Here is a 25,552-nt window from a genome sequence, read left to right as displayed (position 1 = left end):
CTCTCTATTCCCCTAGTTGGTACAACAGTCTGTGAACTTCATGGATGTAGGCATCATGGGCTATTCACCTCTGTACCTTAGCACAGATCCGACAATATACTAGTGCTCTCAGTTTGTGGAAGAGACGAAGGAATGACTCTTTACCTTCAGCCAGCCCTCTTGGAAGAACTTCCCCAGATGAACATTGTGGACTCCAAGGCTCAGATTGAGGGGCTCGCTCCTGATGCTTGCTATGCCAGACCCCAGGTTATAACTATAAACCACACTGCCATTGAGCAGGCCCACAGCCAGGAAGTCATCGCCATTCAACCCTGGAATGAGAAGACACATGGGGAATGCTCACTGAGAGGAAATTCAGGAGTTCCATCGGTTTCATTTTACTGACTGGTTCTGAATTACAGATCAGTATGGTAAGTTATAATACACATTTAGTGTCTTGTCAGCATTTAAGTATATGTGCAACTGGCTGTTGTTATTCCCAGCCCCTGAAACAGAGCACCAAGAGTTTATGTCTTTGAAGCCATGAGGGTTCTGGTCAACCTGGGGAATGATTAATGATCAACTAAAAAGTTGAATGGGATTAAAAGCTCCTTTTGTCGGAGTGAAATTCAGTGTGCACTTTACAATAAGGAGAACTTCACAATGGAGTAGAATTGCTCTGGTAGCTAACAAGATTCAAAAGGCTGAGATGACCTAGCATCAGCTTTGAAGTTCTTTCTATGATTTGAGAATAGTATAAAGACCAATTTATTCCTATGATTGCTCAGAATATGTTATCATTATTCTATTACAAAAGCTCTTAACCATGCCCCATGACCATTTAAAGGTGGATTGTTTCTGTGTTCCCTCTTCTCTCTCTCCTTCTGTTAGTTCAGAGCCATCCATGCAGTACAGTGAGTTCCAGGAGCCAGAACACTTAGGAGACAGTTCTTAAAGACCCACGTGAAAAGGGAAGTGGTTGGGAGACACTCAGCATTAATCACTAGAGGAAGGTGCTAGCGGTATCCTTGGCGGGATTAAGTTTCGGGATGATCCGTCGGTATATAGCAAGAGATCTGTTCACAGGAAGCAGGGACCCAAATATGCCACCCAGCTTTTCAAAGGTGTGTTAGTGGGCGGGGCAAAAGAAGAATTCAATACTGAGGCTAGCAGTCAGGAAACTGAGGCAAAGACTTCTGCTTAGAGGAAGAATGTAAGAACCCCCTAGAAGTAAGAGGTTTAAGCATGGGGGAAAAAGCTGAATTGAGTCCTTGACATAGAAAAAATTTATTATGAGTGTGCACAGCCTCCTCCTTCTGCATTTATAGGAATGATGCTTTGTCTGTTGACTGGGCTTCTATTGTTACTTTGATCAGAGTAAATGAGAGAAAGACCTGCAGGGATGTAGGTTTCTAGATAGGGTGGAGAGGTGGGCTTCCTGAGGCACTGGAAAGTGGAAGACAGAAATATTATTTAGAGATACTTGAATGCTGCCTCTGCTTTTCTAAAGGGTCTGCCATGGGCCCTGAGCAGGGTTACTTTTGAAAACTCTCTAGGTGAGTCTAATATATACAGTCATGGTTAAGAGCAACTGTATTAAGTGACCTACCATTGACCGAGTACATTGGGAACTTATGGCAAGTCTCTTTTTCACTTCCTCACATTCTGGTGATTTCTTCCCACCTGCAATGCTGCATCAGGTTAGCTGGGTTGTATATTTAAAACGGAAAGTTCAATGTTTCAAGAGAAAACATAGATTCAGGAAGGCAGTTAGAAAGGCAGAAAGGAGAAAAACTATTACTAGAGATTGGAGATAGTCTTTCAGGCAGCTGTTGGGATATAGAAGAAATTGGGAGGGGTGGAGGAGGAAACATGAGATTTTTCTGTGTGTTGTGAATGGGAATTTTTCTGAGAGATTCTGGAGGGGATCTGAATTGTCTTTCAAATTGTCCAGGTTATGGGAATGGAGCCAGTATTGTGCCAGTCGAACTGGTGGGAGGGCATATTCATTTCAGCTATATCCTTCTTTCCTTTCTGTCTTGTGCTCTCCTTTCTCCAGTTATGGAGAGCCCGTTTCATGCCAGGAGCATCATTATTATCCTTAGGTCCTTGACAGCCTGGTCAGGAGGAGATAGGAGGTTTGTTTCAAGTTCCATGAAGAGCAGAATAGAAACAAATGGGGGCAGCCATTAAGACACGGTGAGGAGGAAGGTTAGGAAAGCAAAAAGGTGATTTTTGAGTCGGTTTCTGAGCTCACCCAGAAAATGACAAGCAAGAGCTTGTTAGATGAAAAAAGAGGATACAGTGAAGAGTGCTGTTTAAATCAGAAGGTAGAACTTTGCAGCAACCCGGAAGGAGCAGAGAAGAACAGGGTATGTTTAAGAACTGCTGGGGCCGGGCATGGTGGCTCAGGCCCGTAATCCCAGCACTTTGGGAGGCCGAGATGGGCAGATCACGAGGTCAGGAGATCGAGACCATCCTGGCTAACGGTGAAACCCCATCTCTACTAAAAATACATAAAGAAAATTAGCCGGGCGTGGTGGTGGGCGCCTGTAGTCCCAGCTATTCTGGAGGCTGAGGCAGGAGAATGGCATGAACCCGGGAGGTGGGAGCTTGCAGTGAGCCGAGATAGCGCCACTGCACTCCAGCCTGGGCGACAGAGCGAGACTCCGTCTCAAAAAAAAAAAAAAAAAAAAAAAGAAGAAGAACTGCTGGGACGTGGGCTTGACTCGCATTTAGTGCCTGTGGCAGGAAAGGAAACTGAAAACGGAGAAAGGGCTATATGTTTAAGGGTCTAATATGCTACAATGAATGATTTAAGTATTTTACCAGAGGCTCTTAGGAATCATGAAAGGATTTTGAATAAGAGAAGTGTATTAGATCTGGATGTTAGAAGAATCTTCTAGTAATGTTGAGGATAGAATATAGAGGTAGATAAGGAGGCTCATTGGAAAGTTATTCAAGTGATTTAGAAGAGGAAATGATACTGAAATACATTAAACACCTAAATAAATTAAGGTAGTGACAGAGGGGTCAGAAAAACGGGAGGAAATTTGCTTGTGATTTGGAAGGAAAATTTGAAAGGACAGATCAATTTGGGTGAAGAGTTGAGGAAGAGTTGAGGAAGAGAGAGAAGGTGGTTCTGCAGAATCTGGCTTAAAGAACCAGGTGCAGTGGCAGGGTCAGTCAAGGAGTTAGGACCCTAGGAAAGGAACAGTCTGGGGGAAAAGGCTGAGTTTAGTTTATAGGTGCTCCTGCCTACAGACCTGTCCCAGGGCAAAGGACTGGGGATGCACCAAGAGGAGGGGATAAGGAGAGCCAGGGAACCAATCACCCATCAAGCAGATGATAGCATACTATTCCCATGCCATGAGTCCATCAGGTTGCTTTCCTTTCCTCTGCTACTCCTTCAACTCTAGATCTTCCCGGAGTATCAACTCTGGTAGTAAATGATGGAGTAGATAAGAGGAAGAAAAGCAGTTTACTGTCACAGCCGGTACCTAGAAAGTGACTTGGAATTGCTCTAGAGTGTTTCCAAACCTAGAAGTCCTTTACAATCATTTAGGGAATGGTTCAAAAATACCTAATGTAAATGACGAGTTAATGGGTGCAGCACACCAACATGGCACATGTATACATATGTAACAAACCTGCACATTGTGCACATGTATCCTAGAACTTAAAGTATAATAAAAATATATATGTAAGAAAACAAAAATACACTTTCTAAAACCTGTCTTATACCACTTGCATGAGAATCTTTGAAGCTAGATCCTAGAAATATTTTTTAACAGAATCCCCAACTGTTTTTTTTTCATAATAAGGCCTGATTGGTATTGGTAAGTGTAAGAGGGCCAAGGCATGAAACTTGTGCAGTTGCATGGGGCTTTAAGTTCCAAAGGGCCCTATTGCTTGGTTTGATGCTCTGTGTCACTGTCTTGAAATTCTTAATACTTTTGTCTTTGAACTGTGTTTTGAAAGTGAAGTCCATGAAGCAACAAACATGAGCGGTAACAGAGGAGACCCATAAGTACAATATGTATGTTTGCTCTTTCACATGTAAGGCTTGTGATATCCCACCAGAACAAAGTTCCCACAGTACTGGGAGTTCAGTGATACGCAAAATGAGTACAAGGTAAATATATTATGTTTAATGACTAAGCGGGGGCAAAATGAGTACAAGGTAAATATATTATGTTTAATGACTAAGCGGGGGATCTGACAGCCCCAAGAGGCCATGCTCCATTTGGGCCAGAACTTACTTCAAATGCAGGAAGAAGGGAGTGGTGGTCTAAGAAACATGAACCATCAAGGAACCCTATTATTTAATCATTACTCCTACTACTTTTCTGTATTAGTTAATTATTTACACGGAAAATGATGATAGAGAAGAAAACAGAAAGAGAGGGGAGTCCACAATTCCTTTTCCTCTCACTCCTACCTTACTCATCAGTAGCCTAAGGTCAAGAGTGTTGATAGAATGTGTGCATATCAAGAACTGAAATAAAGACAGTTAACTTAAATTTGTGTAGTGTTTCTGGTGTTCTGTTAAGAAGGAAGTATATATGCATGCGCAAGCTTTGAAAGATCAATTGTATAATTTTGGTGATTTTGCATGTGCATTAAATACTTTTCTATTTGCATTTTAAAGTGGCATTGCACAATATAAAAATGAATGGTAAATTTTAATATTTTAATTTTTTAACTTAGAATGACATAAATGCAAATAAAAGACATTATGGTGACTTTCTAAGTTAAGCTTAGTCATTCTAAACTTATTCTTACTCATTCTAAGTCATTATAATGTTGAGAGATCAGTGAAGAAAGAAAAATGCTTTACATTTTAGTATCTAACGGCATTTCTCCCTGCTTTTTGAACAAGGGAGTTTGCCTTTTTATTCTGCAATGGGTCCCACAAATTATGTAGCTGTCTCTCCTTGGTGTCATCATAAAACAAATCAGGAAAGAACAAAATGAAAATGAGACCTTCCTGAAAATTTGAGGCTGCTTAGAGCCTTTGTATGTAGATGAGACACTGAAACCTGTCAGGGCAGTATGTGTGGGGTGATGCTGATGCACACATGGATGTCTGAAAGCGATGTGGCTGCTAGGTGGTGGAGTCTGAGTCTGAAGACAGCCTGGTTCCAGAGCCTGTGCTCTTAAATACTGTCCATGCAGCAGAGAAGGAGAAACAAGTCTGACTGGGGTTGTGCCTGTCTCTCCCACCTTCAGCACCCCCTTCCCAAATGCTTCTCTCTGGGAAATAAGAAGGGATAATAATATCTCTTCAGATTATTCTAAGGATTAAGTGAGATTTAATGTGTAAGCATTAGCCCACTGCCAACCTAGCACATAGTAGGTACTCAATAAATGCATATGTATTTCCTCTTCTCAGCAACTCTGGCCTGACCATAACTTTGTGTACTTTATTTCATTCCCCCATTTTATAAAGTCTGGGAAGCAGGCATTCCTGGCTCCTAGTTAGCCTCTTGGGTAGGGAACAGGAGTGGTACAATTTTTCTTTCTTGTTTTTTTGTTTGTTTGTTTTTGCTATAGCCCAAATTGCTTCAGTGCATTACTTTGATCCAACTAAAAAATTTTGGAGGATCAAACATGGAGATGAAATGAAATGACTTGAAGACATCGTTTTTAAACATCAATTTATGTCTTCTATCACTTTCCTGGAATTTCTTGTAATGGGAATTTCTTGGCTTAACAGCCCATAGTAACATAAGCAATGGCATATTCAAACATCCACCAATGCTATAGAATTATTTCATTCTCAAATTCAGCTTTCTATTAAACATTATTCTATGAGTAGCTTTGGGAAATATATGAGCAATTTATATTTTTATATTTATCAAGTCACAAAGCAACAGGTGATAATCCACATTTGTATTGCCACGTAGAAATGTTTAGCAATTGACATGGTGAGAATTTTTTCATGAAAAGAATTGGAACCAAGCTCATTTGGTATGCAGAACACAAACCCACGGTGAATCTTAATGAAATCAGCCTTAGGAAGATTTTTAGACAAGGCAAGAGATACTTGTTGGATATTACTTCAGAGCTGGTGCTAAGAAGGAAGGATTTAGAGAGATTATGTTGTGCAAGTAGTAAAAAGAGGAAGAAGGAAACAATAGGAAGTGACTCTACATGAATAGTAGTTAAGCATAACAAGATCTGGGAAGTGAATAAAAATCCTTTTATAATGCACAGGAAAAAAAACTGGATCTGTCTTTGGCTAGAAAGAAAAGTCATCACAACTCCATCAGCACCATTAAGCAGTGAGTTTCAAAGTGAGTATGTTGTGGCAAGCCATGCTTAGCATTATAACAGCAACTCGTAAGATTGGTTAGAGCAAATGTCATGGGGGAACGAGATGAGATGCTGTGGTCAGAATACCGTCTGGCCTCATAATGCACCAAGAATAGTGATTTATTAATGGAAGCAATGACTTAGTCTAGGTGAAGAAGTGGATGGTGGCATTGCTAGGGATGGGAATGATGATAAAACATGGAAACAAGGTAAAGGATGCTGCTATGAATATTCTGAAAGAAAAGAGCAACATAGTTGAGACAAGAGTGTCAGGACATTCTAAGCTGTCTCAGATGGGTTTTAAAAGTTTGATGCAGAAGGTATGGGTGGCAGTGATAGTAACAGATCTTAAATATATACAACCTTGGGAGCAAATATGAAAAAATGTTTTTGCCGCAAGCATAAAATTATAGTTAAGCTTATGGTATTTTTTCCCTAAATTACTTAGGTCTGCTTGCAGGATTTTTCCATAGGTGGTTTGATTTTAAACCTAAAGGTTTTACTATTTATATTGGTAGTTCTCCAACCTGGCTGAACCTTGTCAGCACAGCCTCTGATTTAATTTGCACGTATGAACAAGAAGGGGAAATCTATTACATAGGAAGGAGGAAAAGAATCAAAGGTTTCAGAGAGTAAGCCCAGGAGAAATTGTGCAAGTCCGCTTGACCTGAAGGAAAAACAGAGAAACATAACAAGGAGAGAAAATTGTCAGAACTGTGTGGCAACCCTGAATGCCTTATGGTAATCATTATGAAATTCTCATGAGAAAAAAACATGCCCATGAAGTAACTGTAATTAGAAGTGGTCTAATTAGTTCCACCTTGAAGGATGGCCTGGACAAGAGTAGCTAGTGGTTCAAGCCATGGATTTATTAATGAAACCCTCAGAGGAAGCATAAAACTCATTTATAAAAGATGTAATTCAAATCTGTGCTTTGGAGAGACTTTCGAGGCACACCTGTCCTGCTTGCTGTTTCTCCTACTGATTCTCACTAATCATTGTGTGTTGTAAGTTATGAAGTGGTACATGCTTGTGTTCTTACTTGATGTGCTTGGGGCATACCCCAGAAATTAGAACTACTTGTCTGGAAGTGGCAGAAGCTCACTCTCAAGTTCTTTACATAAGGGTTCAGAATGGTTTAGAAGCTGTTCCTCGGATTGTTTTGAAGGGGCGTACTGGGACTCTAAAACATTTATATAGACAGTGCTGTGAAATCCATGTGTATTTCAGCACACTCCAGTTAATGCAAAGGTTAATATTGTGACTTTTAACATCATAGAAACATAGTAATCCTCATTCAGATGATCCAACAGTCTTTTAATTCCAATAGATTAAATTTCCTGAAGTATTTCATTTAGAAGGAAAGACTTAATAGCAAAGGAATAATAGATGTAATTTGTTATTTCTTCAAACTATTATTCTAATATGGTAAAATAGTATCATTTATTAAATTTAACTTATTCCTCTAAATATGATAATGTACTTTGCAGACTTCAGCAAAGTCCCAAGTAGTACAAGGACATGAGCGTGTAATCTTGGACATTTTGCTAATTTAAGTTCTGGCTGCTCACTTCCAGTTATCTCACTCTTTTGAAAAAACTGGTAAAGATAACACCTCATAGGATTGTCTCTAGGAATAACTTCAAGTGTTTTAAAAGATATTTCCAAATGGATTAAGGAATTCTAAGTGACAAGTAAATTTTTCTTCTCCCTTCTTCCTTTCCTGTCAAGGCTGAAAGAGAAAATGTAAGAGGAGCCACAATGATGGTGCTGTGGTTCTCCCACCAAATGAATATTGCTTACAGAATGGCACTTGATTACTGGTGGGAGTTCCCATCTGAAGGAACCTTTTGTGAAGACATTTTTGCAGCCATATTTGATTATAGTTCTAGGGCTTGTAATGCCTTTTGATTTCTGAAAGAAGGAAACGATCTTTTGATTAAATATTCTTAATATAACAAAACAATGATTATGAGACAGAGACACTAAGATGAACCTAATTCAGTTTCAGCTGTCTTTTCAACTGGCTATGAGAGGGCATATTCAATTTTTAGGAAGAAAGTGAAATTAGATATGAATGAAAAGTTAGATAAGTGTGAAAGGTCTTAGGAAAATTATAGACGTTTATGCAATTAGAATCAAAACTAAAGTACAACAAAAAATACATATCTAGGTTGATATGTGAGAAACAAGACCCAAACAAGTGAAAGTCCTTACTGCCAGAACAAGATGTATTCAGTGGTATAGGATTCTCGACATTTGAGCCATTTTTATCCCATATTCAGTTACAGTCTGTAGGGGATGCTAAACTAAAATTAAGATGACTAAAGATTTTGAATTAACTCTTAAAGAGCATGTAGTCTCTGTTTATCTTAGATCTGTATAGCTCCTGTTCATAGTGGCAAACTTTTGGCTTCCTGTTCCGTTGATGTGACTATTCAGTTATGGATATTCTAGGGTTTCGAGAGCATTAGAACCATGTACAGCCATGACCATGATGCTTCATCATTAGCCATTGAGCACAATGGATACAATATAGTGTCCACCTCATGGGATTAAAACCATTAAAATGTAGGCAATGTAGACTGGCTTTTTTTGTGGCCAAATTAATATGGTGTCCTGACTTCCATCTGTGCTAGTGAACAGACAGTGTGGAAGCGTTGATAGGAACGACAAATCCAGGGCTGTGCTCAGATACTATGAAAATGTGATAAAATGCATTTCTTGGGGCTACATATGGCCCACATTTTTATATCTCTTGAGCAAACGGAGGTGAGACTAGAAAAAGTGGCAAATCTGTATCTCTCTTGCTGTCAGAGATGAGACTGTGAAAATAAGGGATGTAAGCACCAGTTTGTGGGTAAACTTAAATTTCCACAAGATGAAACCACATGGGCTTACTGCAAATACAGAACGAACTTGAAAGTGTGGGCTGGTAGTTGATTGATTTGCACTTGGCCCCTTCTCTTTTTGTTCTCTGGATGTTCCCCTGTGAAATCAAGGTTATCCACTTTGAACCATCCTTAAATGTATATTCCCTCTTCAGAAATACATTTGAAAAAAAGATGGGGGAAGATTTGCAAGTATCTATGTATCTTTGTCATTTCTAACCCTGTTTGAATACTAGTCACCTGTGACAATTTTTATGTGTTTCTCAATCAGTCGGGAAAGTGAATAGCTTAACTTCTTTTTAAACTATTTTAAAAGACTCAAATAATTTAAAACAGACAATTTTGACATTATAGTACAGGATATTTGATTCCATGAAAACCAAGATTTGATAATTTGAGGTTCTCAGGAAGAAAATTCTCATGATTTCTAGTCTTCCTGGTGTGATTACAGAAGAAAATAATGAGCATATTTCTGTTATAAAAAATGGAATATGGGCGTACACTGTCAGTTTTGTTTATAAAATACCTCAGTGCTGTGCAATTGAACTATGTGTTACATTAGGGAATGGGCCACAGCCTGCTCTCATTCATCAGGCATCTTCCTTCTGCCTGATCCCTACCAGGGCTCTCTGAAGAACAGGCTGAGCTGATTGCTTTTGTGACACTCCCTGCTTCAATTTTCTTTTTCTGTTCTGTAGGGTGACATTCATTTCATTTTTTTCCATAGAAAAATAATCAATCTATATTTATGCACTCTTATTTTGTTACAGTTTGTAACTAAGGGCTCGAAGCAAACAAGAAATTATTTGGCAGAAAATATGAGGCAACTTTTCATAATTACCACAGCATAGAAGATCTACATGCTGGTGACTGACAGAAAGCTATGTGCATAAAGTGCTTAGGTGCATAGATCAAATTTCCAGGAAGTCAAATACATTTCTTCTAATATATATATATATATATATGTTTTTTTTTTTTGAGACAGAGTTTCACTCTTGTCACCAAGCTGGAGTGCAATGGCACAATCTCAGCTCACCACAACCTCCGCCTCCTGGGTTCAAGTGATTCTCCTGCCTCAGCCTCCTGAGTAGCTGGGATTACAGGCGGCTGCCACCATCCCCAGCTAATTTTTGTAATTTTAGTAGAGACAGGGTCTTGCCTTGTTGGCCAGGGTGGTCTTGAACTCCTGACCTCGGGTGATCCACCCGCCTTGGCCTCCCAAAGTGCTGGGATTACAGGCGTGAGCCACCATGACTGGCTCCTAAATTTTTTTTATTACTGTATTATATAATTTTAATACAAACTACAGTTGAGATTTTAACTTATATTTCAATGATTCAAACAGTGCTACATGTTTCCCCTCCCCTTTCATTTAGATCCTAACTTCTTCACTACAATCCAAATCAATCAATGCCTACACAGCATTGTTAGCCAACTAGGATAGCCTCTGTCCACAGAGAGACTTTCAGTTAGTGAAATAATCAATAAACATTGATTATTGTAATTATTGATTTTTCACCAACTACCCAGCACAGGAATGATGCAGCTGGGACTCCAAAAGAAATGGAAAGAATTTATGATTAATCTTGTTGAGGGACAAGATTAAGATTATGAAATTGCTGCTATTCTAATGCTTTGATTTATGAAAATGGTACCTTCATATAATTCAAAGCAGTGATTGTAAATGACAAAACAATATTTTATTAGATACCAAATTATGGGATAAAACCCCAAGTGCTATGTAGGCTTTGTGTAGGTAGAATATGAGAGATCCAAGCTTGTCAGAGAACATTACATGAATGAGTAGGTACTGGGAGAGGTAAAGAGGACTAGGGCAGGCATTCCAGGCAAGAGGAAGCTTGACGGTGGACTGAACGAGATTGGTGGATCTCAGGTAGCATGAACTGGTTGTTTATGCACTGTTGGAGTTGAGCAGCTGAGCCTGGGCAGGGGAGAATGGAACAGCAAATACCAGCTGGGTATTTTGTAGCGCCAAGTGTGGAGGATTGCTCAAAGTGAAAGGGAAGGATGAGAAACACATTAGAGGATGTGTTCTGTTCTCGCTAGATGAGATTTCTACTTTCTGAATTCCACGTTTTCTATCACTTACGTACATCTTTGCATTCAGTGCTATTTATATTCCAGATATGTATTAGACATTATGATAGAGGTTGTGTGTGCCAGACATGGTTCCTGGTTTACTGTTGTTAATTAACAAAACTTTAAGTACCTGTTTTGCTTTTCTAAATTGATTGTAAGTTTTACCACATCAGGGACCATGCATTTTTATATTCATTCTTTAAAAAACTGTTGAGTATTTATATGTGACAGCCACTATTGATATAAAAGGAAAGTAGTGGTTCTGGTTTGCAAAGATATCCAGATAGTTTTTAAAAGATATGAGAATTGTTACCAATGAACTGCAGTGAGATTAATTGTTAAATTTTTCTGGAAGAGGCTGGGCGCGGACTGGCTCACGCCTGTAATCCCAGCACTTTGGGCGGCTGAGGTGGGTGGATCACCTGAGGTCAGGAGTTCATGACCAGCCTGACCAACATGATGAAACCGCGTCTCTATTAAAAATACAAAAAAACCTAGCTGGGCATGGTGGTGGGTGCCTGTAATCCCAGCTACTCAGAAGGCTGAGGCAGGAGAACCACTTGAACCCGGCAGATGGAGGTTGCAGTAAGCCAAGATTGTGCCACTGAACTAGAGCCTGGGTGACAGAGCGAGACTCCGTCTCAAAAAACAAACAAAAATTTCTGGAAGAGTTAAAGACTCTAAAGAAGAATGATCTTTTGAGTTGAGGCTTAAAGGGCAGTGTTTTGGAGGCATGCCTATGGAGCATGGGTGGCTCAGGAAGGTGGAACAGCCTGCACAGAAGCGGGGGACACAGTCACATGACACAGGATGTACACATGTGCTAATATTGCCAAGTATGGGGCGGAATGAAGCAAAAGGAGATTGTGCAAATGGGTAGGGGCTCGATAAGGGTCTTTGTAAATTATGCAGAGGACCTTAGGTGGTATGCTATGATGAAACATGTTGATTAGCTAAGAAATGTTTGGACCTGTATGCTAGAAACCATCCCCTGTAACAAAGAGAATAGAGGGGAAGAAGGACATGACTGAGCAGAGAGACTAGAAACCAGGCTATTGCTGTTGCGATAGTTTGTGACAGAGAAGCCAGGAGCAATGAGGATAGAAAGAAGGAGAAAAAAACAAAAAGTAACTGGGAAGTAAAATGGACAGTCCTCAGTGTTTCATAGAACATGGCGGATAAAATGGAGAGAGACCAGGACCTCATCTGTCTTGTTAATAACTGCTTCCCCAGCAACTAAAAGAAGGCCTTATCTAGGTGCCCAACCAATATTTGTCCAAATGAATGAAAGGGAAAAATTGAGATGATTCCTGGGTTTCCGGCTGAAGCAGAATGTTTATAACAGTTACCAACAGAAGGGATACAGGAGGGGAAGTCATGTATTCATCTGTGGACTACTGTGGGATATATAGGGTGGGTTCTAGAAGAGCCAGTCTCTAAGATGTACATTACAAGAGAGTGGAGGGCAGGAAAGGAAGAGAAGCTAATGAAGAAAATGCCAAATATGACTGCAGACGCATAGGAAGAGGATTAGGTTAGGTAAAAATCATAAGTCAAAGGGACATTTTCAAGATGAAGTGTTTGACAGGATATTTCCAGAGAGTTCAATGGTGGTGGCAGTATTTGGTGGCAGTATTTGCAAAATGAGTGTTCAGCTTTGAAAGACTCAGAGAAGACTATCATCAGTGTTGTCCCCTTGCTTTTTATATGGACATATCAGAAATTAGAGGCTGGCTTACTCAAGTTATTTTATAAACTCTGGGACTTTGTGCATCTCTTCACCTGAGGAAGATAAAGGCAGCATATGGTATAGTGATTTTTGTAGTAACAACCAATATGTAGGTTAGAGATCAATATTACTAAGCGATAACATCTAAATGTATATGTACTACTATAATAACATTGACTTGGGTCATTTCTTCTATAGAATAGATAATTGTAAATTGTATGGTTAATAATAATGATAGGTTTTAAAAGACATATTTCTTTAATTCATAGCTTTATGCTATATAAATTGATGAATAATCCCTATATATGATATTATGGCCAATAATTACATAACTTAGTCCATACTTGCATGTGGTCTAATTTAGCTGGCTCCTGGAGGTTTTCAGTAGTTGCCTTCAAATATTACTTGCGTAAGGAGGGGAAGAGGAGGGAGAGCATTAGGACAAATACCTAATGCATGCGGGGCTTAAAACCTAGATGACGGATTGATAGGTGCAGCAAACTACCATGGCACATGTATACCTATGTAACAAACCTGCACGTTCTGCACATGAATCCCAGAACTTAAAGTAAAATTTAAAAAGAAAAACAAATATTAGTTGCATAAAAAGCACCTAAGATTCTTGATAAAATTTTATTTTATTTTATTCTAATTTTTGATTCAAGAAGGCCTGGGAACTAGAGTTTTAACAAGCACATTCATGTTATTTTAATATATGTGTGAAGAGCTCTTATTTGGAGAAACTCTGTCTTAAATCATTACACAATATATACATGTATTGAAACATCACATTATACCCCATAAATATGTACAATTATTGTGTCCATTTAAAGAAAAAGCTCTTTAGTACGATTTGTATTTTTTAGCTGGTGTTCTTGCTCCCTCATGTGGTGTAATGTGGAACTGTATGTTTTAGAGTGCTCATTTTCAGTTTTTAGAAAATGAACTTCACAGTTTATCAATCTGTTATCTAACCTTTATTTAACCATGCTATAAACCTATAAATGCAAATGTAGAATTAGCATTAATTCCTTTGCATACAAAGCAAAATACTAGAGAGGACTAGAAAACGTCACATGTAAGATTTCACAATTTAGAAATGAGGTGGCTAAAACATTGCTTTATATTTTTTATGTGTATGTTAAAGATTTTGAAGGAGAATTTGGTAGATGAGTACTACAGGGTTTTGGCGGCAGTATTTCGGTATCATGGTCCAGGTGTTTGTCTTTTGCTTGGGTTCTCCCTATTTGACTCTATCAGGATTGAGAATATCTGTTTTGAAAAAAGACAGACCTAGGGTCTGCAATACTCATTTGAAGTTTTCATTTGCCCGGCTTTTTTTTTTTTAAATGAGAAGGATTTAATTGATAAATATATGATAAGCGGTGTGCAGAGTAAAGGGTTAGGAGTAGGAATTCTTTATTTCCCTTCCTGCGCTATAGAGGGCGCATTCACAGATATTTATTAAAACCATTGGAGAGAGGCTTTGTGGGTGATACGGTGATAACTCACTGTATCATTTCTATAAGTGAGAAGAGAAATTTAGCACTTTGCAGCCAGCCAAAGCCTGTAACAAAGGCTCCGCATCCTAATGCAGAACAGGCCGTCCATGCTCAGACGAAGGGGAGTTGAGGGAAGAGTTGGGAGGAGGGGAACCCCTGGGGAAATACTAATAGAGGACAGAGCATTTGAACTGAGAATCCCTAAGAACGACCACTCTTTAGGAATCCTCGTGAAGCTCTGTTGTGGACTTATATCTCATGCAATTATTTGTTCTTATTGTGGTTATTTTATTCATTCATTAAATACTGATTATGGTCAGACACTGGGCTAAGCATGGGTGTATAAAGTTGAACAGAGCTGACTTGATCTCTTTCTATATAAAGCTCCCATTCTGTTGGTGAAAACAGACAAGAAACAACTATATTAAAAATAAATAAAAGGATACTAAATTAAAGTAATGGCAATGAAGGAAGTAAATAAGAAGCTGAGGTAGAGAATAACTTGGATGGGGTGGGACAAGACTTACTTTGGTGAAGGTGGCTACAGAAGGCCCTTTTGAGAAAAGACACACTACCGTGTTTATTGAGTACAATGATTTTTTTTCTTTTTCTTTTTCTTTTTTCTGAGACGGAGTTTCGCTCTTATTGCCCAGGCTGGAGTGCAATGGTGCGATCTCGGCTCACTGCAACCTCCGCCTCCTGGGTTCAAGCAATTCTCCTGCCTCAGCCTCCCAAGTAGCTAGGATTACAGATGTGCACCACCACGCCTGGCTAATTTTGTATTTTTAGTAGAGACAGGGTTTCTCCATGTTGGTCAGGCTGGTCTCAAACTCCTGACCTCAGGTGATCCGCCCACCTTGGCCTCCCAAAGGGCTGGGATTACAGGCGTGAGCCACCGCGCCTGGCCGAGTCCAACAATATTTTAAGAGCTTCCCATGTATTAAGTTCGTTATTTCTCACAACGCTATAAGGAAATATACTGTTACTATACTCATGTGATAGGTTATAAAATAGAGGCACAAAGACATTAAGTAACTTGACACATAATTTGCACATGGTGGAGACTGATTCATGTCTACATCACCAGTCTCTAGAGCCTGCTCCCTTGACCACTATGATAGCTATTTCCTGTCAAGGCTGAGGAAAAAGCATGCACCAAACCTCTGAGACAGGAAAGTACTTGGTGGTTAAGGCACTGGAAGAAGAGCTGTAGGGGAAGAGCACAGAGGTAGTGAGAGTGGCCTGGTTGTGTTCAGAGATGCAGACTGGGATCTGATCCTGAAGGCCCTTTGAGAATATGATAAGGAGGTTTGGATTGCATTCTAAGTGCAGTAAAAAGCCACAGATGGGTTTTAAACAAGGTTCAGATATGATCTAATAAACCTTTTAAGAGGCTAACTCTTATTACAATGTGGAGAATTAATTGCAGGCAGGAAATCAGTAGGGAGACCAATCAGGAGGAGGTCATGAGGTTTCAGCATAGGGATGGGGAAGGGATTCAAACAAATTTTGGCGGTAGAATGAATAGTACTTTACATGATAGAGTACCCCATCCTAGCAGACATGGTGGGAGGCTGAAATACCACATTCCATTTGGGGTGTAGGCTCCTTTCAGACACATGCGAATACAGAAAAGAGTGTTTGGTATTAAGAGACAGTCACTGATTGAGTTGAAAAAAACAGAATATGTTATTTACCCTAGAACAGTAGAACCACTGACAGCTGAGAGAAAGGTCTTTTTCTGTTCCAATATGTTGATCTCACAGATGAAAACACTGAACTCAGAGAAGTTAGGTGATTAATTGCTTAACTGTTGATTGCAGACTTAAAAGTAAAACATAGGTAATTTTCCTTGACTTAGCACATGCATAACTGGTTTCTACTTAAGAGAGACAAATTTAAGTTATAAGTTGATTTCCCACCAATTCCAGGGCACTGGAGTACTTTGTTACAGGCTGAGTACTTTCTTAATTTCTTGCTCCTTTAATTTAGAATGGTTTTCTTTGAGGGCAACAACCATTTCCATTTTATAACACATGGAAAAATGAGAATTTCCCTTCTCTCTTCAGACATGGAAACAGAAAGAAACAGAGGAAAGGACAGATCAATAAACTTACTTCCCATGTGACTTGGTCACCTTCCCTGTCCTCATGTTTGCCTGTAGGAATTTTTTCTTTTGATTATGAAAGGTAGCTGATATGGTTAGGTTTTGTGTTCCCACGCAAACCTCATCTTGAATTGTAATCCCATAATCCCCAGGGGTCAAGGGAGAGACCAGGTGGAGGTAATTAAATCATGGGGGTGGTTTTCCTCATGCATTCTCGTGATAGTGGGTGAGTGCTCAGGAGATCTGATGGTTTTATAAGGAGCAATTCTCCCCTTTACTAGGCACGTCTTCCTGCTGCCTTGTGAAGAAGGTACTCTGCTTCCTCTTCCCCTTCCACCATGATCGTAAGTTTCCGAGGCCTCCCCAGCCATGCTGAACAGTGAGTCAATTAGACTGTTTTCCTTTGTAAATTACCCAGTCTCTGGCAGTTCTTTACAGCAGCATGAAAACTGACTAATACGGTAGCCCTGATGTAAAGTAGAGCTTCAGAAAGCGTCAGGGAACTGCTAAATAGTTTGGACTACAGGGAGCATGCTTAAGGCAGAAAACAGGAGGAGGCTGCATCTAGGCAAATGTCTTTTTTTTTTTTTTTTACCACAGCCAATTAGAGTGTCCCTGAGGAATCTCTAAAGTATTCTTAAAGGAGCAAGGCAAGTCCTAGAGGGTTCAGTTAATCTTACCATGGCCTTTCTGTCCAGTAAAAAATATCAAGTTATTTTGCAGCGCTGAGTGGTTGTTTGCCAGCTGAAACTTCAGGTGGAATTCATAATGGAAGCTGATGTCTGAGATCCGTGAATAAGCCAGGAAAGAGGTGTATCCAAAGGCATCTGTGCCACTGAACCTCGGCTGAGTAATATTAATAGCTGTGAAAAAACCCAAACCAAACAGTTAAAATAAACCTGTACATGTATTTGTAAAGTGAGGGTTACGTGTTGCTGATGCATCTGGCCAGATAGTCTGTTTACTATTAAATTAATTATACTTTAGTGCCCTTCAGCATTGAGCAACTAAGTGACTCAACAGGAAATTTCAAAACCAGAACAAAGGACGTGTAGTGTTTTGAGATATTCTATATAACCCTTTCACTAGCATACTCTTTCTACATAATGGATAATTTACTTAAAAAGCAAACCCCTATATTTTGAAACTTAATTTTAGAAATAGAAAAGATTACTGGCAGCCAAAGTATTTGCTCAGGTGCCTCGTAAACATGATTTGGCATCCAAAACCTGGATATGACTTAGAGAGGAGCTCACAGCTTTGAATAAACTGTGCTTTTCTAATCCTGCACCTTTATATGAGCCAAAGCCCCAGGTCAGGGCTACGAAAGTCAAGAAATAGAAAGGAAATTGGTCAGTTTTCCATCATCATTGGTGAGTGACCAGAGCTTTTCTTTAAGTAAAAATAATTGTCTAAAAGAAATGTTCATTATTTCTTTGCTGAGATGCTTGTTAAGTAATAAAAGCATGGAATTCAATAGGTGTGAAAGTGTAGGGAGATTTATTAAAAACAGGAAATGGTAAAATAGAAGTTCAAGGGCGAGTGTGAACAAAATATAATTTAACTGAGGAGTGCTTCTTGTATCAAACTTTTCTCTTTCATTGTACTGTTTCCTTCATAAGTCTCCACTGGTTTTTTAAATCTCCTTACCCAAAGAGGACAACAGAAAATAGAAAGGGGATTTTGACGCCCCATTCCTGTCTTTTATGGATGATGTCACCAGATTAAGGGATGTTCCTAGGATCTATTTTTATTGGTTGGGGACAGCTCGGTTGAGGAAATAAGAGCTTATGTTGTTTCCTTCTCAAGAGATGTTGGAACTCCAGGGAAGCTGTAAAACTAGAATTTTTACAAGCCTTAAGAAATATCCTCACTCTGGTATGTAACGCTTAATAGAGCTTCTTATGTCTGTTTATAGTTGTGTAGACAGCAAATAATTGTGCTATCCTAGGAAAAATGATTCTTATTATCAAAGGCTTGTATATCTTTGTTTTATATGTGTGAATAAGCTGAATACTTTGTTTTAATATTTTATTAAAATCTAATCAGTTTATTATGAGTATTAAACTATTTGTGTGAATAAGCTGAATACTTTGTTTTGATATTTTACTAAAATCTTACCAGTTTATTATGACTATTAAACTAAGATATTTGTGTGAAGCTGAATACTTTGTTTTGATATTTTATTAAAATCTTATCAATTTATTCCCTGGGATGTGTGGCATAGGTTAAGTGTAATTTTCTCAAAACTCACCAGAATGTGAAGTAGGGACTTTTGAGACATATTGCTTCTTATACTTATTTTTTAATCTGATGAAAACTTTATAATTTGTGTCCCTGAGATAATAACACTCTCAGGTATATCACATCAGGTATATCACTTTCAGTAGCACTATGGGGAGGGTGATTGAGGGAAATGAAATGTACTGGAGTTGAAATAGAATAAAAATACTGACCATCATTCAATGTTGGCATTAAAAACTATGAAAATAGAATTCAGTTAAATTTAATACTAAAATAGAAAAGGAATGACTATCTTTTGCTTTTAATATTTCTTCCTGTTAATTTACAACTGAGTCTACCTAAAGGTTACATTTAGGCTAGATTGACAAATACGTATCTCATATTTGTAGTATTTTACTGTCAGACCCTGTGCTAGATGCTGGTGACACAAAGATAAAAAAGTACTAGTCACTCAAGGAATTAGTGTGAAGTCAATAAATTTATTCAGCTGAACTGGACTGAAAGTTGAGGCCTGGTATAAGAACTTTCAGGCAGAAGAAACAGCATGTTCTAGAGTGTGAAGACCAAAACAGCATGTCATACTCAGGGAACTTATGAAGTCTGCAAATTTTAGAATGAAGAATAAAAGTGAGAGTGGAAGCAAATGAAACAAGATAGACAGTCGTCAAATCATGAAGAACTATATATTTTCTTTATTATCCTAAAGTAGTTGGGCAATGATCAAAGTTGCTTTTTAGAAATATTACTGTTGATGAAGTGTGAATCATAGATTAGACAGAGAGCTGGAGGACCAAACTTTGGTCAAGGATGAAAAAAAGAACTTTGATACCAAGAAATCTAACAATGAATTAAGCTTATGCAGAAGTCTAAATGTAAGGCAATTTATGGGTAACTCATTAAGGCAATCGTGTGATATTTAAACAGCTAATAGAAATATGTTGTCAGTGCAATTTCATGATGTAATTTTATACTATCAAAAATAAGTACTTTTGAAGTTTGAGAATAATAATGAAGACTGATGATAACCATGACCCATAGGAATGGATCTGTCAAATGCTCAGCATTTCTTAGTCTAGTGGTACCTGCAGCTGTTGAGCATTTGAATTGTGGCTAGGCCTGTGTGGGAAGGGCTTAGTATGAAACAAAGAATGTAAAATATATTATTAATAACATTCCGATATCCATTAAACATTGGGTTAAATAAAATGTATTACTAAAATAAATTTCACCTGTTTCTTTTTACTTTGAAAAATGTCACTACTAGAAAACAAAATTACATAGGCAGCTCACATTCTATTTCTATTGAATGGCAATGCAGAGAGATCCAAGCATGTTTTGATAGGTAAGTTCTTCCTCTAAACCGTTAGTTGTGACTTACTTCAAGGGGCTTTTTCTTTTGGTAACTTTGAACCTATAAAAAGGTAGGGCCTCTATGGGGAGCAATCAGAGTCAGGAGAAGGGGTCAAAGATAATATAATCCATCACTAAGAGGCTTCTATGTCTTCACCCACACTGTCTCTATCACTCTGAATTAGGCAGAAGAATGTGAGGGACTCAGACTAGGAGAAAGAAGACTTTCAACCTTACAAATCATTCTTTTCAATACTTTAAGCCCTTTTCCATCTTCCGCCAGGTAACATTTGGTTAATTTGGTTACTCTACTGCATAAATTCCCAGATCAGCCTTCTGGGAGGATCAGTCATCATCTAATCAGGAAATTGAATGGATTGTAATGGGACTATTTTTGGGCTATTAAATGTATTTTTTTTTAATTTTTGCAATCCCTAGTTGCCTCACAGATACCATGTGTAAAGTCATGCATTTTTTTGTCAGTTCTTTTAAAGTTACATGAATGAATTGGAAACATGAGGAAAAAAGGGAGATGCTGGAATTTAAGCTAAAATAAATTGTTTAGTGTGTAGAAGAAGAAAGCAAAATCACTAATAATGCTCTGGGATCATTGCAGGCACAGTCAAAAGATATCCACACATCATCTGGGGGCCTTAAAAATCCTAAGAGCCTTGAGTAAAGAGGGAATATTGTGATATTTTCTTTTATATTATAGTGCTATATTATAGGCTCAATGTATAATCTTTTTAGAATGTTATGCTTATAAAACACTTCTTAGCAAAAGTTATCACAGAAAGGGTATGAAATTCTATTCTCTAATCATTTACTAAGGCAAATTTTCTCATTCCCAATATGGCAGAGAAGGCATTATTGTTTTTAATGTAACTATTTTTTTCTTTTAAAAATATTTTGCTGTGACCGGGCACGGTGGCTCACGCCTGTAATCCCAGCACTTTGGGAGGCCGAGGTGGGTGGATCATGAGGTCAGGAGATCCAGACCATACTGGCTAACACGGTGAAACCCCACCTCTACTAGGGAAAAAAAAAAAAAAAAAAAAGAGGAAAAAATTAGCTGAGTGCAGTGGCACGTGCCCGTAGTCCCAGCTCAGCTACTCGGGAGCCTGAGGCAGGAAAATCACTTGAATCCATGAGACGGAGGTTGCAGTGAGCCGAGATCGCGCCACTGCACTCCAGCCTGGGAGGCAGAGGGAGACTCCTTCTCAAAAAAAAACAAAACAAAAAAAAAACAAAGACAAAAACAAACAACCCCACCCCCCCCCCAAAAAAAACCTGCGGTTAGTCTTTTAATCTGGATTATTAAAGTTTTATGCACAATGCACAGAAGTGGCTAAGATGAGCTATTGGAATACTGGAATGTGGAAAGAAGACATATAAATAGTTCAGATTTCAGAACGTCTTTCTTCAACTCTGCAGTGATGCATCCTGAACCCCACCGGCTGGTAGTAAAACATGAGCTACTCTATGGCATGGTGATGGAGGGAGGCAGCTGGGGCTGGCCAGCTCAGGCTTGATTCTGGATGTGTTCACTTTCTGTGTAAACTTGGGAAAGTTACTTCACTTTTCTGTTTTAGTTTCTTCGTTCATAAAATGAGAATGTGAGAGTACCTAACATCTGTGAAGAATGAGAAAAGCCCATGGCTGAAGGAAACACACTCGAGCTAACCATACAATTCAAGTGGGCAAACCTTTTCCACCAGACCTGCAATCCTGCTGCATATTTCCAGTCAAGTCACTTTCTTGTGCCTCTAAAATGGCTGTTTAATGCTTCCTCTCTCCTCAAACATCTAATATTTATTGTCTCTCATCAATTAATAATCTTGCTTTTTATTTTGCTGAGAAAAACCCATCAACAGAGAACTACCCGACGCTTTCACTGTCAAATTCTCCCACCCGCCAATCTTTCGTTTTTATCCATATGCTTTGCCTTCCCTCTGCTGACAAGGCTGACCCTGCCCGGGTATTTCACCCACCCCTTCTCGTCTGCTCAAGGGCATCATCTCAGAAATTCTTTCCTGCCTCCCAGGAGTTACCAAATTATTCTTCTCTACTGTAGCATTCCCTTTAACATGAAATGTGCCAGAATGTCCCCATCATAAATAAAGAGCTTCCCTCCACTCCATATTCCCCTCTAGCTACTGCATGTTTCTCTGCTCACCGTACTAGCCGGGGGCTTCTAAAGAGTTGTCTGTATGGACTCTTTCAAAACTTTATTACCATTTGTGCTTGATTTTATTCCAGTCAGGCTATCTTCTCTATCTTTTCTTTGAACTTTTGTATGTTAAGATCACTAGTGACCACAGTCTTTCTAAACTAAATGTCAATTCTCTGTTTTTATCTTATTCAGTGTCTCAGAAGCAACTGACAAGGTTGATTATTTCTTTTCTCTTGAAATGCTTTCTTTACTTGGTCTCCATGACCACTGCACTGTCCTGGTATTTTTTCCTACCTTAATGACTGTTGCTCCTCATTCTCCTTTTCTTCCAGTTATCTCCATCTACCACCATTCTGTGTTTGATCATGAGTACCATTTACAGGTGGATGAGTCCTGGGTCAACAGAGTCTCTATCCCTGCTTTTTTCCAGAGCTCCAGGTTCATATATCCAACCAACTACTAGATAATGAACATATATTTGTATGTCTGATAAGAATTTCAAACTGATCATATACAAAGCAAAACTCTTTATTCCACTATTTGTAATCTTTCCCCCAACCCAAATCCCTTCCCTTCCTTTGCCATCAAATGTTTCCCAGTCTTCCCTCTCTTTGCTCAGAGCCAAACTAGGCATCATCCTTAAATTGTATCTTTCTCTGCTACCTCAACTGACAAACTGACAAATATGTTAACTTCATCTTCAAAATATATCCCAAATTACACTGCTGCTTTTCACTGCCTCTGTTAATACCATCAAAGTTCATTGCACTGTTCTTTCTAGCCCAAACTATAATATTTGCTTCTTAACTGGTCTCCCTGTTGCTACCTTTATCACTTTACAATCTCTTTTCCATATTGTAGCCAAAGTGGTCTTTTAAATATAAATTGTGTGTCAAAGGTCCTCCAGTATTTTCCATTGAAGGTTGAAATAAAATAAAAACTCCTGAACATAGCCTAAATCTCCTAATCTCCAGATTTATTTTATACTAATTTCTTTTTTCTCATTCTGCTGCAGCCATGCTAAGTTCTTCGTGTTTCTCAAGCAAACCGAACACACTCCCAGTTCAAGGCTTGTGCTCCCTTTCCCAGTGCCTGAACCACATTTTCCCCAAAAGCTGCATGGCCTGCTCCCTCACTTCCTTCAAGACTCGCTCAGGTGTTCTCTCTTCACAGGGCCTTTCCTGACCACCCTATTAAAGTATTAATCTCCTATTAAAGTATTAACTCCTTGTGGCCCGCACCCGCCCACCCCCCCAAACCCGTACTCTCTAGTCTCTTAACCTGCTTTATTTACATGGCCCAATTCCATTATATGTTATTTATTTGTTTACTTTTTATTATTTTTTCTCCCCACTCAGATTTCAGATTCCACTAGGGCAGAGAGCTTGCCTGTCCTTCATGGTCTAATTGGGTATAAGATATATATTTATCAAATGGTTGAATACATGTAAAAGGTTAAAGTAGTGTTAAAGACATAGTAATACGTATTATGATAGTATATCTCTGCTGTTACTGTTTATCTAGTATCTTCACAACTCTGTTCTTAAGTGACTATTCTGCACTTATGGAGCTACTGGATGAAGTTGTGAAGTAGATTTCTACACTATCACCAATGCTAATCATTGCTTGTTTGAATTTGTTTTTTTGTACTAAGTCCTTTTCTCTAAAAAATGTTACTAAATTTTTGCAATAATATGGAACCTTAATTCTTCTAGTGTGGGTAAAAATTCAGATAATATAATACATACTGAAAATCAAGGAAGGCATAGGGACCCCTAACCTGACAAATCAGTTTATTTTTTATTTTTTTATTTTGAGGCAGGGTCTCATTCTGTCACTCAGACTGGAGTGCAGTGGTGCAATCTTGGCTCACTGCAACCTCCATCTCCTGGAATCAAACAATCCTCTCACCTCAGCCTCCCAAGTAGCTGGGACTACAGGCATCCACCACCGTGCCTGTCTAACTTTTGTATTTTTTTGTAGAGATGGGGTTTCACCATGTTGCCCAGGCTGGTCTTGAACTCTTGAGCTCGAGCGATCTGCCCGCCTCGGCCTCCCAAAGTGCTGGGATTACAGGCATGAGCCACCGGGCCTGGCCCAATCATTATTTTTAATAATTAAGTTGTATAACTATAATTTTATAAATTTTGTCTTATAAACATTAGTTTCCATTTAATATTTGAAAATAATATCTTCTTTAATTTGTGAGCTAAAAATACTGACTAGGTTTCTTGGGACAATTGATAGTTTTTGACAGAATATTTTGCCTTTTACCTGACAAAATATCTGTATGATACCTTTATGATCATGCTTAAAATTTTACATGTGGTGTTGAAAAAATTTTCTTAAGTGCATCAAAAATTACTTGAAACTTTTAAGTGTTTTCAAGATAGATTTTTTGGTCTAAATACGTAATTTTTTTGGAGTTCATTGCTCTGTTTTTAAACAGATACAAAAGACAAAAGCCTGTGGATGATTTTTACTTGGATTCTGTTTTCCATATAGGCTGCTGGGTATAATAACCTCAGCAGAGTGGACACCAGGGAGCGTTGAGCTAGTGAAAACCCAATTCAGTTCTTCCTTCTCTATTATGTGTGTTAATGAAGCAAGCAGATGGTAGATAGATTTTCCCTTGGAAACTGCTGATTTTGAAAGACTCCAGAATGCCAGTTTTCCAAGCATGATGTTCAGCAGTGTAGCGTATCTTGAAGTATACATTTAACTTTGCCAGGAAAATTAATCTGCCCTGAGGCAGATGGATAAATTTGCAAAAATACAAGATCATGGCTTGCCTCTCCAGTTTTCCTTCCTAGCTTTGAGTATACACATCTTTGCTCTGTCTTTGTTCTTAACTTAGTAATATAGCACCAGATTTAGCTCAATATCCTGCCGAAATGCAATTAGGTTATCAAACTAGGTACGTGGTCATTGTCTTTGTTGTCTCTGTTTTTTGTTGTTGAACAAACTCCTTGTGGAATACACTTTCACACTGTTCAGCATCATCATTTAGAAATAAAAATGGCAACCTACAAATGTGATTATCTTTTAAAGGGAATAAAAATAAATATGTCCTGAGATATCGCCAACAGTTATGGGTGATGGTAGCCTGCACAGAAAACATACACTTACCTTTTCCCTCTGAACCAAGATAGAGATACC

At 38.6% G+C, this 25,552-nt stretch overlaps 1 protein-coding gene across 1 annotated transcript in view; it reads right to left on the bottom strand.

Moving 5' to 3' along the window:
* The window catches only part of EYS (eyes shut homolog), a 1,808,075-nt gene that overhangs the window by 70,671 nt on the left and 1,711,852 nt on the right, over nucleotides 1–25,552 (bottom strand). The window contains 2 exon segments of the mRNA XM_030809409.1: nucleotides 145–311; nucleotides 17,307–17,489. Of these exon segments, the coding sequence (XP_030665269.1) occupies nucleotides 145–311; nucleotides 17,307–17,489 (350 nt within the window).

The sequence above is a fragment of the Nomascus leucogenys genome, chromosome 3 (assembly GCF_006542625.1).
Source record: "Nomascus leucogenys isolate Asia chromosome 3, Asia_NLE_v1, whole genome shotgun sequence".
Lineage (NCBI taxonomy): Eukaryota > Metazoa > Chordata > Mammalia > Primates > Hylobatidae > Nomascus > Nomascus leucogenys.
Note: the sequence above shows the minus strand (reverse complement) of the source record. Positions and strands in the feature narration are given on the sequence as shown.